Below are 13,366 nucleotides of genomic sequence, written 5' to 3'. Positions count from 1 at the left end.
TTTTCCAGTGGTTATGTATGGCTACTATACATGGACTATAAAGAAAGCTGAGCACCTAAGATTGATGCTTTTGAACTGTGGTGTTGGACAAGACTCTTGAGAGTCCCTTGGACTGCAAGGAGATCTAACAAGTTCATCCTAAAGGAAATCAGTTCTGAATATTCAGGAAGGGCTGATGCTGAAGCTGAAACTCCAATACTTTGGGCACCTGATACGGAGAACTGACTCATTGGAAAAGACCCTGATGCTGGGAAAGACTGAAGGTGGGAGGAGAAGGGGATGACAGAGGATTAGATGGTTGGATGGCATCACTGACTCGATGGACGTGTATTTGAGTAAGCTCTGGGAGTTGGGCAGGGAAGATGGACAGGGAAGCCTGGCACACTGCAGTCAGTGGGGTCTCAAAGAGTTGGATATGACTGAGCGACTGAACAGAACTGTTGAATAAATCTGTACAAGATGCTGCCCTAAACAGTCTTATTTAATCCTCACAACAGCCTTGTGAAACAGGAAGGGCAGTGGTCATTCCCATTTCACAGGAGAGACGTTCCCAGACACCATGTCGACATCCTCATTGAGGTTCACTGTGTACTGAGCCTGTCCTAAGTGTTGTGAATGTATTAACCTGCTTAATGCCCACAACATCAAGATACTGGTAAGTGTATGAACAATATCTTCATTTTATAGGTAAGAAAACTGAGATACAGAGAAATTAAATAACTAGCATATAAGTATTAATATAACTATAATTGGCTATTACTATTAGTAACTAGCACTCGGAGAAGGCAATGGCACCCCACTCCAGTACTCTTGCCTAGAAAATCCCATGGACGGAGGAGCCTGGTAGGCAGCAGTCCATGAGGTCGCTAAGAGTCGGACACAACTGAGGGACTTCACTTTCACTTTCACTTTTGACTTTCATGCATTGGAGAAGGCAATGGCACCCCACTCCAGTATTCTTGCCTGGAGAATCCCAGGGACAGAGGAGCCTAGTAGGCTGCCGTCTATGGGGTCGCACAGAGTCGGACACGACTGAAGTGACTTAGCAGCAGCAGCAGCATTAGTAACTAGCACTAGGACTGTACCCAGGAATTTGGCTCCTGAGTCCATATTTATAACTATGACAACACCCTGCCTGGAGATTTTCCTGCCCAGTAGTATCTACCTACTTTAGCCTTGATCGCACAGCTAGTTGATGGCCAGGCCAAGGCTACTGTCCTCCCTCCAGTCACATCCCTGCCTCATCAGGCCCTGCCAATATTGACCTGCAAAAACAAAGCCACCCTGGGCCTCAGCACAAGTCTAAGCAACTGAACAGAGTAGGCATGTGCTCTGATCAACTAATTCTTCATAGGAACCCAGGTCAAGAGGCTACCTTCCAAACAAAGCAAGACAGATCAAAGGCCTCAGGGTGGAGGAAGCAACCACTGGGAAACCTTCAGGAACACTCTTACTTAATACTGAAGCCCACCTGCTACATACCACAAGACATCTTTAATGTAACCACAAGTCCATTGTAAAACTAGAGTTCGTTTTATTGAAGAGGATTGTTTACATTTCACTGATCTTGTATTTTAATTAATTTTACATTACCATTTAGGTAAAACTCAAAATATGAGCACATATCAGAGCTCTGTGGTCCCAGAAATGGATGGACAATGAAAGAGAGAAACATACAGCCTGTCTTCTGTAGAGACATTCCTGGAAGAAGGTATTTCCTAGTTAGCTTACCACTATGTAACACAGCCAACGTTTCAAAACTAGTCAAAAACATGTTTCAACACGTTTTCATCATATGTTGGATGTTTCATATGCCACATAACAAATGGACTCCTAAATCATCCTGTAAAATAAACATTCATGTACTTTTACAGATATGAATAAATTGGAATAAAAGCTTATATGCTCCTCTATTCACATTTTCTCTGGTAGGCAAAATTACCAATGAAGCTTTTTGTAGAAAATGAATAAACAGACACAGTGATTTTCTTCCAAGCATCTCTTCCATTTTCAATATGAAAATGTAATCAGGCACTAAATGTGTTAACAAGACATATTCACTAAGAAACTTGAGTATCTGACTTACCTATTGGATTTCTATGGAAGAACAATACTGGAGCTCTTAAAATGGTCTCCAACATTTTGTTGTGCAAAGTTAGTGAAGAATTAACAAGGATGTAGAATATCAACAGAGACTTTGTGATGCCAAAAAGGACAGTAGACACAGTTAACCCTGAAATAAAGAAACATCACTCAGCACAAGATCTCCGTCTTATCCTCAATCATGCTAGAGCACGGCAGGCAGTTTAAAAAGATACTGTGTATTTCATTCTATAAATAAAAATTGTATAGATATTTACATATATAGAATACAAAATAAAAAACATATATATATAAATATATAAAGTAGATTCTGTAAGAGTTTAATGCTTTATTGTAAAGTAATTAACCTCCAATTAAAATAAATAAATTTATATTAAAAATAGAAAAATATAAAAGTCACTGTTTTCCTCTCACTAAATAGAAACAACATGGGGGAAAAATGTGTAAACTGCAGTTTCATTTTAGGCTTGCCTAATTCAATTACAAGTTCTAATTAAACTGAAAATAAAGATAATTATACAAGTAGCTAATCTTCTTTTCTCCACATTTCAAATCTCATTATTTACAACATGTCCCATAATCTAAAAGTAAGGTATGCTTTGGTGAAAGGGATCACCGAAAGGGATATTAGGTGATCAGTCCTGTCATACTCTTTGCAAGTCCACGGACTGTAGACCCCAGGTTTCTCTATCCATGGAATTCTCCAGGCAATTCTATATCCATGGAATTCTCCAGGCAAGAATACTGGAATGGGTTGCCATTCCCTTCTCCAATGCTTTGCTACTAGCACATGAATTAACAGGGAAAAGAAGAAATGATCTATCATTTCCTTGTAATTTACAAGGAAATTTACTTCGAATGTGTGGATCGCAATAAACTGTGGAAAATTCTGAAAGAGATGGGAATACCAGACCACCTGACCTGCCTCTTGAGAAACCTATATGCAGGTCAGGAAGCAACAGTTATGAACTGGACATGGAACAACAGACTGGTTCCAAATAGGAAAAGGAGTATGTCAAGGCTGTATATTCTCACCCTGCTTATTTAACTTATATGCAGAGTACATCATGAGAAACGCTGTGCTGGAAGAAGCACAAGCTGGAATCAAGATTGCCGGGAGAAATATCAATAACCTGAAATATGCAGATGATACCACCTTTGTGGCAGAAAGTGAAGAGGAACTAAAAAGCCTCTTGCTGAAAGTGAAAGAGGAGAGTGAAAAAGTTGGCTTAAAGCTCAACATTCAGAAAACGAAGATCATGGCATCTGGTCCCTTCACTTTATGGCAAATAGATGGGGAAACAGTGGCAGACATTATTTTGGGGAGCTCCAAAATCACTGCAGATGGTGACTGCAGCCATGAAATTAAAAGACGCTTACTCCTTGGAAGGAAAGTTATGACCAACCTAGATAGCATATTGAAAAGCAGAGACATTACTTTGACAACAAAGGTCCATCTAGCCAAAGCTATGGTTTTTCTAGTGGTCATGTATGGATGTGAGAGTTGGACTGTGAAGAAAGCTGAGTGCCAAAGAATTGATGCTTTTGAACTGCAGTGTTGGAGAAGACTCTTGAGAGTCCCTTGGACTGCAAGGAGATACAACCAGTCCATTCTAAAGGAGATCAGCCCTGGGATTTTCTTTGGAAGGAATGATGCTAAAGCTGAAATTCCACCTCATACTTTGGCCACCTCATGTGAAGAGCTGACTCATTGGAAAAGACTCTGATGCTGGGAGGGATTGGGGGCAGGAAGAAAAGGGAATGACAGAGGATGAGATGGCTAGATGGCATCACTGACTCGATGGACATGAATTTGAGTGAACTCTGGGAGTTGGTGATGGACAGGGAGGCCTGGTGTGCTGCGACTCATGGGGTTGCAAAGAGTCAGACACGACTGAGCGACTGAACTGAGCCGAACTGAAAGTAGCTTTTTAAGAACCTACTGTGTAGCACAGGGAGCTCTACTTAATGCTCTGTGGCAACCTAAATGGGAAGGAAATCCAAACAGACGATACATGTTCAACTAGTTCACTTGGCTGTACCACAGAAACTAACACAACATTGGAAAGCAACTATAATAAAAATTAAAATATTAAAAATAAAGTAGCTACTTCTATTCCCATGTAGCTATAAAGAGTGTGAAAAGACCATATTAAGTTTCAAGTGGATAATCTCTTAAATAATTGAACTGCAAGAAACTACAAAATTTATATTGACATCAGGTAATCTAAACAAGATGATCTAACCTCTCACTATTTTATAGAACCCCAAAGCATTTGTAAATAACTACAATCATTTAAATTTATGTCTTCAGTTCAGTTCAGTTCATTTCAGTCACTCAGGCATGCCCGACTCTGCGAACCCATGAATCACAGCACGCCAGGCCTCCCTGTCCATCACCAACTCCCGGAGTTCATTCAGACTCACGTCCATCAAGTCAGTGATGCCATCCAGCCATCTCATCCTCTGTCAGCCCCTTCTCCTCCTGCCCCCAATCCCTCCCAGCATCAGAGTCTTTTCCAGTGAGTCAACTCTTCGCATGAGGTGGCCAAAGTACTGGAGTTTCAGCTTTAGAATCATTACTTTCAAAGAAATCCCAGGGCTGATCTCCTTCAGAATGGACTGGTTGGATCTCCTTGCAGTCCAAGGGACTCTCAAGAGTCTTCTCCAACACCACAGTTCAAAAGTATCAGTTCTTCGGCTCTCAGCCCTCTTCACAATCCAACTCTCACATCCATACATGACCACTAGAAAAACCATAGCCTTGACTAGATGGACCTTTGTTGACAAAGTAATGTCTCTGCTTTTCAATATGCTATCTAGGTTGGTCATAACTTTCCTTCCAAGGAGTAAGCGTCTTTTAATTTCATGGCTGCAGTCACCATCTGCAGTGATTTTGGAGCCCAAAAAATAAAGTCTGACACTGTTTCCACTCTTTCCCCATGTATTTCCCATGATGGGACCAGATGCCATGATCTTCGTTTTCTGCATGTTGAGCTTTAAGCCAACTTTTTCACTCTCCACTTTCACTTGTATCAAGAGGCTTTGTAGTTCCTCTTCACTTTGTGCCATAAGGGTGGTGTCATCTGCATATCTGAGGTTATTGATATTTTTCCTGGCAATCTTGATTCCAGCTTGTGCTTCTTCCAGCACAGCGTTTCTCATGATGTACTCTGCATACAAGTTAAATAAGCAGGGTGACAATATACAGCCTTGACGTACTCCTTTTCCTATTTGGAACCAGTCTGTTGTTCCATGTCCAGTTCTAACTGTTGCTTCCTGACCTGCATACAAATTTCTCAAGAGGCAGATCACGTGGTCTTATCATGACAGAAATCAGTACTATACATACAAAAATTAAAAGAGCCCTCCAAACATCTCTTCAACTCACAGTGCTATATAGAGAGGGGATAATTTTGGCAATATATATTCCATTATGTATGTTTTTCTATTCAGCTGCCACATCAGTGTTATTTAAATTCTGAAAGCTGCTTAAATTCCTGAATTCCATTAATAGGCATTTGCCTTAGCCCACCATCCTATATGAACATGTAACAGAATCCCTTCCTTCTTCTTTAAGCCCTCATTGTCCACCAATTCAGATGGTAAACAGCTGGTAGATTCAAGTTTATTATCAAGTGATCGATAAATACCAAATTTCAATGAGAGGATGTTTACATAACTTACTCATTGTAGAAAGCTTGTACAAGCATTTCCTTTGAGGATATTTAAATTTTTACTTAATTAAAAAAATTTATCGGGGTATAGTTGCTTTACAACGTTGTGTTAGTTTCTGCTGTTCAACAAAGCAAATCAGCTATATGTATACATATATCCCCACCTTGTTAGACCTCCCTTCCCCCATTCCTCCCCTCTAGGTCATCACAGAGCACTGAGCTGAGCACCTTGTGTTGTAGAGCAGCTTCCCACTAGCTATCTGTTTTACAGATGGTAGTGTACATATGTCAATCCTAATCTCCCCATTCATCTCCCTCACTATCCCACTTGCACTCTGGGTCCAAACATCTATTTGCTGTATCTATGACTCTATTCATCCCCTGCAAAGAGGTTCACCTGTACCATTTTTTTAGATTCCATGTTGTTGTTGTTCAGTAGCCAAGTTGTGTCCAACTCTTCGCAACCCCATGGACTGCAGCACGCCAGGCTTCCCTGTCCCTCATCATCTCCCTGAATTTGCCCAAGTTGATGAATCTGTGGTGCCATCCAACCATCTCATCCTCTGTCACCCTCTTCTCCTTCTGACTTCAGCCTTTCCCAGCATCAGGGTCTTTTCCAGTGAGTCAGCTGTTTGCATCAGGAGGCCAAAGTATTGGAGCTTCAGCTTCAGCATCAGTCCTTCCAATGAGTATTCAGGGTTGATTTCCTTTAAGACTGACTGGTTTGATCTCCCTACTGTCAGAGGTATGTTCAAGAGTCTTCTCCAGCACCACAGTTTGAAAGCATCAATTCTTTGGTGCTCAGGTTTCTTTATAGCCCAGCTCTCACATCCTTACATGACTTCTGGAAAAACCATAGCCTGGAGTATATGGACCTTTATCGGCAAAGTGATGTCTCTGCTTTTTAGCACACTATCTAGGTTTGTCATAACTTTCCTGCCAAGAGGCAATCATTTTCTAATTTCATGGCTGCAGTCACCATCTGCAGTGATTTTAGAGCCCAGGAAGAGGAAGTCTATCACTGCTCCCAGATTTTCCCCTTCTGTTCGTCATGAAGTGATGGGACTGGATGCCATGATCTTAGTTTCTTTAATATTCAGTTTTAAGTTGGCTTTTTCACCCTCCTTCGTCACCCTCATCAAGAGGCTCTTTAGTTCCTTCTTGCTTTCTACCATTCGAGTGGTATCATCTACATATCTGAAGTTGATACTCTCCAGCAATCTTGACTCCAGCTTTAACCCATCCAGCCCAGAATTTCACATGATGTGCTCTGCGTATAAGTTAAATAAACAGGGTGACAATAAACAGCCTTGTCATACACCTTTCTCAATCCTGAACCAATTAGTTGTCCCATACAGGGTTCTAATGGTTGCTTCTTGACCTGCATACAGGTTTCTCAGGAGGCAGGTTAAGATGGTCTAGTATTCCCATCTCTTAAAGAGTTTTCCACAGTTTGTTTTGATCCACACAGTCAAAGGCTTTAGCTTAGCCAATGAAACAGAGGTAAATGTTGTTCTGGAATTCCCTTGCTTTCTCTAGGATCCAGAAAATGTTGACATTTGATCTCTGGTTCCTCTGCCTTTTCTAAATGCAGGTTGAACATCTGGAAGTTCTCAGTTCACATAATGATGAAAACTAACTTGAATGATTTTGAGCATAATGTTACTAGCATGGGAGATGAGTGCAATTGTCTGGTGGACTGAACATTCTTTAGTATTGCCCTTCTTGGAAATTGGGATAAGGATTGACCTTTTCCAGTCCTGTGGCCACTGCTGCATTTTCCAAATTTGCTGACATATTGAGTGCAGCACTTTAATAGCACTTTAAATCTTTTAGAATTTTAAATAGCTATGCTGGAATTCCATTACCTCCACTAGCTTTATAGGCAGCAGTGCTTTCTAAGACTCACTTGACATCACACTCCAGAATGTCTGGCTCTGAGTGACAGGCTACATCATCATGGTTATCCAGATCATTAAGATCTTTATTGTATAGTTCTGTGTATTCTTTCCATCTCTTCTTGATATCTTCTGCTTTAATTAGGACTTTACCACTTCTGTCTTATATTGTGCCCATCTTTGGATGAAATGTTCCTTTGATATTTCCAATTTTCTTGAAGAGATCTCTAGCCTTACCCTTTCTGTTGTTTTCCTCTATTTCTTTGTACTGTCCATTGATGAAGGCCTTCTGGTCTCTCCTTGCTATTCTCTGGAACTCTGCATTTAGTTCTAGGAAGTCTTCTAGGTTTCAAGGAACTGATCAACTTCAGCTTCTTTGGCATCGGTGGTTGGGACATAGACTTAGATTACTGAGATGTTGAATGGATTGCCTTGGAAATGAACCGAGATCATTGTTATTTTTAAGGTTGCACCCAAGAACTGCATTTTGGACTCTTGTTGATTATGAGGGCTATTCCATTTCTTCTAAGCAATTCTTGCCCATAGTAGTAGATATAATGGTCATCTAAATTAAATTCACCCATTCCCGTCCATTTGAGTTCACTGATTCCTAAGATGTTGATGTTTACCTCCTGCTTGACCACATCCAATTTACCTTGCTTCATGGACCTAACATTCAAGGTTCCTATGAAATACTGTTCTTTTTTTTTTTTTTTTGGATTTTTCTTTATTTTTTTAAATTATTTTTTACTTTGGTTGAAAAATATCGTATCAACTAAAATGCAACACTGTTCTTACAGCATCAGACTTTACTTTCACCACCAGACACATCCACAACTGAACACATTTCCACTGTGGCCCAGCCACTTCATCCTGTCTGGAGCTATTAGTAGTTGTCTTCTGCTCTTTACCAGTAGCATATTGGACACCTCCTGACCCTGGGGGCTAATCTTTTGGTGTCATATCTTTTTGCCTTTTTATGCAGTTCCTGGGTTTTTCTCATGGCTAGTACACTGGGGTGGTTTGCCACTCCCTCCTCCTATGGATCACATTTTATCAGAACTCTCGAATATGACCCGTTGGTCTTAGGTGGCCCTACACGGCACAGGTCATAGCTCCATTGAATTATATAAGCCCCTTCACCATGATAAGGCAGTGATCCATGAAGAGGCTAGATTCCATATATATACATTAACACAAGTATGATTTCTCTTTCTGACATACTTTACTTTGTATGACAGACTCTAAGTCCATCCATGTCTTGACAAATGATCCTATTTCATTCCGTTCTATGGATGAGTAATATTCCAGTGTATATGCGTGTTAGTTGCTCAGTCATGTTTGACTCTTTGCAACCCCATGGACTGTAGCCTTTCAGGCTCCTCTGTCCATGGAATTCTCCAAACATAAATACTGGAGTGGGTTACCATGCCCTTATACAGGGGTTCTTCCCAACCCAGGGATCAAATCCAGGTCTCCCTTATTGCAGGCAGATTTTTTACCATTTGAGCTACCCGGGAAGCCCCTCTCCCCCAAGCCAGTGTATATATGTACCATAAATGAGATGAAAAGACAGCCCTGAGAATAGGAGAAAATAATTATAACTGACCAGGGATTAATCTTTGCAATATACAAACAGCTCATGCAGCTTTATATCAAAAAAACAAACAAACAATCAAAGAATGGGCAGAAGACCTATATAGACCTTTCTCCAAGGAAGACATACAGATAGACAAGAGGCACATTAAAAGATGCTCAATATCATTATTAGAGAAATGCAGATCAAAACTACCAGTCAGAATGGCCATCATCAAAAAATATACAAACAATAAATGCTAGAGAAGGTGTGGAGAAAAGGGAACCTTCTTGTACTCACTCAGCAATATGTGCATTTACCTTGAAAAAACCATAATTCAAAAAGACCCACGCACCCCAGTGTTCACAGCAACATTATTTACAAAAGCTAGGACATGGAAGCAACCTAAATGTCCATCAGCAGATGAATGGATAAAGAAGTCATTTAAAATTTTTGTTAAAGACATCCTTTAAATACTATATAATGCTGCTGCTGCTGCTTGCTATATATATTCTAAATACTCTTGTCAATAGAGAGAGTCATGTTAATATTAGTCTGGCAAGCCAGTATTTAAATCAATCCCACAGTTGGGGAGGAGGTAACACTGTAGTCTCAGGTTAAGAAAGAGAAAGAATCCTAATTCCAGACACTGGATTTCCCCTGCTTAGCTTCTCAAGTTATTAGTGAAAGTCAGGAGGTGAGCAGTGTGGTAAAGCAGAGCTTTGAATACCTGGGAGGGAATAATGTCTTTATCTGTGGCTCATGATGACAAAGGATTTCATCCAGGATCAATAAAAGCCAGGGTTTATTGGAATTGGAATAACTGAACCACAGGGTGGGGATACATTTCTAATCCCCTTGGTCATTCTTATAAGGATATAAGATTTAGCAAAAGCAACTATTAGAATAGACAATAGCTACGTATTTCTAGTGGCTGATTTTCTCAATATGCAATCCTGGTTTAACTACCAAAATCCAGTATGGAACAAATTAAGAGTCTTCATTCAACCTCTTTTCTTTTGGTAGATCTTTAAAATAATTATTCTTATTAATTCACAGAGTAAATGTGATTCAGACATTTCATTTGTTAAGACATTACTGAATTACTCTGGAAGCCTTCATTGCTCACACAGACTCATTGTAATAAACACCTTAAACTCTGGTATTATAGAGCAGATGACTCAACTTTACCTGAATAAACTCCTAAGTACCAGTTCAGAACCAACACTATAAATTCATCTTCTTTGACTAATGCCCCAGAATACAGGTCACTTTGTACATTCGCCCTATGGAACAGGAAATAAAAAATATTACACTATAGATACACTTAGAATTTACATAAATGTCACAAACAATTACCTCAATTCAAGAAATGCATTTTATGCTGAAAAGTGTTTCCCAGCCCACAAGGCCCTGTGTATGTCTCCATCTAAAAATTTGAATCACGATTTTCAGTTTTCAAAATTATCTGTGAAGACAGACTTAGAAAATGAACTTTTAGTTGCTGAGGGGAAGAATAGTTAGAGAGTTTGGATGGTCATGCACACACTTCTATATATAAAACAGGTAACCAACAAGGGCTTACTGTACAGCACATGGAACTCTGCCCAATGTTATGTGGCAGCCTGGATGGGAGGGAAGTTTGGGGGAGAATGGATACTTGTATATGTATGGCTGCATCCCTTCGCTGCTCAAATGGAACTATCACAATATTGTTGATTTGCCATAGCCCAATACAATATTAAAAGTTCCAAAAAAAAAAAAAATTGTCCATGAAGAAGCTGCTGAAGGGAGGGACATGGGGAGAGACCACAGGGGGATCACACACCAGCCGCAGGAACTTTCATTTTTCTTCAGGGAACCTACGTGAGGGTCAGAAGAGGAGGCTGATCTAGCCCCATCTCTCCCATGACTCAGTGGGAAAGTGAGGCTTTGTGTAGATTTCACAGTACTTTGGGTCAGACCAGGAATCACTCACCAGAATGCAAGCCACCAATCCTGCAGGACATAGGCAACCTGGAGCAGGAAACAGCAGTCACTGACACGCTGACATCACTGAGCCTCACACCCCGCTCACTAGGATGGGGGACGGAAAAGCTCCAGAATATGGAGACGGTCCTTCCGGCTCAGGTCTGTGCCAAGCCCCATGCCCCAGATGATCACAGGTCAGGGAAGGGCATCTAATGAGTTAATATCTTTAAAAGAAACCCCCTTTTCCCTAGAAGACATTGCTCCCCAAATATAATGTACTTCAATGTATACCCAAGTGGACTGCAAAAGGCAGTAATAACAGTACAAATGTTGGGATTTTGCAAAGCAAAAAGCTTGACAGGTACAGTGATGGTCAGTTCCGGTGTCAGCTTGGCTGGGCCAGTCTCCAGTGATTCAACCAAACACCCATCCAGATGTTGCCATGAAGGTATTTTGTGGATGATGTTTCATCCGTCATCAGAACTTCAGTAGAGGAGATCACCCTCCACACTGCAGTGGCCTCGTCCAGTCAAAGGCCTGAAGAGCAAAACCTGAGGCTTCCTGGAGGAGGAAGAAACTCTGCCTCAAGACAGCAGGGTCAGCTCCTGCCGGAGGTTCCAGCCTACAGGCCTGCCTTGCTGATTTCACATTCACCAAGCTAGATCCCACAATTGCATGAGCCAAGTTTTTGAGATAAATCTCCTAATATACATATTTAAAAATAATTCTAAAATACAGTATAAGTAGTATGTAAATATAAAACTGAGTGCACAAACCAAAATAAACACCCTTACGTACCTGAGCTGCGATGTTTACTAGAATAAGGAAGATGATGACAAGCCAGTCAGAACCACCTGTGAAGTAATTCTTATAGGTCTTAAAACCAACTTTTCCTTCCAAGTGGTCCTCTAGAGGTAGTGTAACCTGTATATTCTCAGACTGGAAGGGGAAAAATGGCAGTGAGCGATGAAATTTTAAATAATGAACCCCAAATTTCAAGAGTTCAACAACGTCCTCCACCGCAAAACTTTGGGAAACAGACACATTTCATACACTGTTAGGAGTGCAGGATGGTCCATCTCCTATGGAGAAGGGTGTGGGAATATCTGGCCAAATCACATACGCTTTTACCCCTGGACCCAGCCATCCCACTCGTAGGAATCTTTGAGAAATAATCAAAGGTAATTCACATGAGGTTATTAATGGTTGGGTGGCTTTGCTTAAAATAGATCATGACTCTGACACACAATAAAATCAATTAATGTATAAATGCAGAAGCTTGTTCTAAAATAACACACAAACTGATATGGAGATAATGTATCCCTCTAGATGACTGTGTCATTCAATGATAGAAACATACTTGGGGTTCAAAATATTAGCAAAATTCAGTAAACTGAGTTCATAGAGAGAGTTGGAGTAATATGAATTTGGACAGCACATTGCAAGCATATGATCTGAATCTATTTGGTTCCTAAGTTTCAGAGAGTGATTCCTGAGTTTAGAAAGTGAATAGCTAATCTGAATACTTATCAGGATCATTCAAGGCTCCTGGGCTTGGATATTGAGGGTTTGGTTATCAAGGGAATATGTTTTTAAGGGAGATCTAGTGCATTTCAGCATTTCTGTCTGGAGGACTTAGAATACATTATAGACTCACAGAAGGCTAGGATGTCCTCGCCTCTATCCTGGCCACTGGGATTTAAGGTTGATAAGATGTGGTCCTCAGTCTTGAAAGGTAAGAAAGGAGGACAGGAACTAACACTGAAGTGTGTACCAGGTGTCAGGTCCTTGCACACATTACCTCTGGCCTATCACAAACCATCTGACACAGGCAAAATACTACATCAGTCACATGCAGTGCTAGGGTATTCCAACACATAGGGAAAGTAGCTGATTTAACGTGGCAACAGCAGGACTCAGTCTAAGGGGGTCTTCACATTAAGCCTCTGGATGCATAAGGGAATCTGGGGGCCACCAGCATGAATAGGATGTAACTACAGTAAACTGATGAGTTCTCAATCAGTGTGAGTCACATAAACCCAGAAATTCATAGCAGTACACCCACTTCTGGTCTCCATAAGATTCTCCATCCTACACCAAAGGGGAACCCCAAGCAGGCTTGCTCCCCGCATGCTCTTCTA

At 40.8% G+C, this 13,366-nt stretch overlaps 1 protein-coding gene across 1 annotated transcript in view; it reads right to left on the bottom strand.

Moving 5' to 3' along the window:
• Positions 1 to 13,366, bottom strand: part of LOC123328868 (ATP-binding cassette sub-family C member 4) — a gene marked incomplete in the record, with an annotated part of 1,148,417 nt that overhangs the window by 83,477 nt on the left and 1,051,574 nt on the right. The window contains 4 exon segments of the mRNA XM_045162484.1: positions 2,087 to 2,233; positions 10,446 to 10,540; positions 11,233 to 11,270; positions 12,024 to 12,164. Of these exon segments, the coding sequence (XP_045018419.1) occupies positions 2,087 to 2,233; positions 10,446 to 10,540; positions 11,233 to 11,270; positions 12,024 to 12,164 (421 nt within the window).

The sequence above is a fragment of the Bubalus bubalis genome, chromosome 13 (genome assembly GCF_019923935.1).
Source record: "Bubalus bubalis isolate 160015118507 breed Murrah chromosome 13, NDDB_SH_1, whole genome shotgun sequence".
NCBI lineage: Eukaryota > Metazoa > Chordata > Mammalia > Artiodactyla > Bovidae > Bubalus > Bubalus bubalis.
This window is presented reverse-complemented; position numbering and strand designations above follow the sequence as displayed.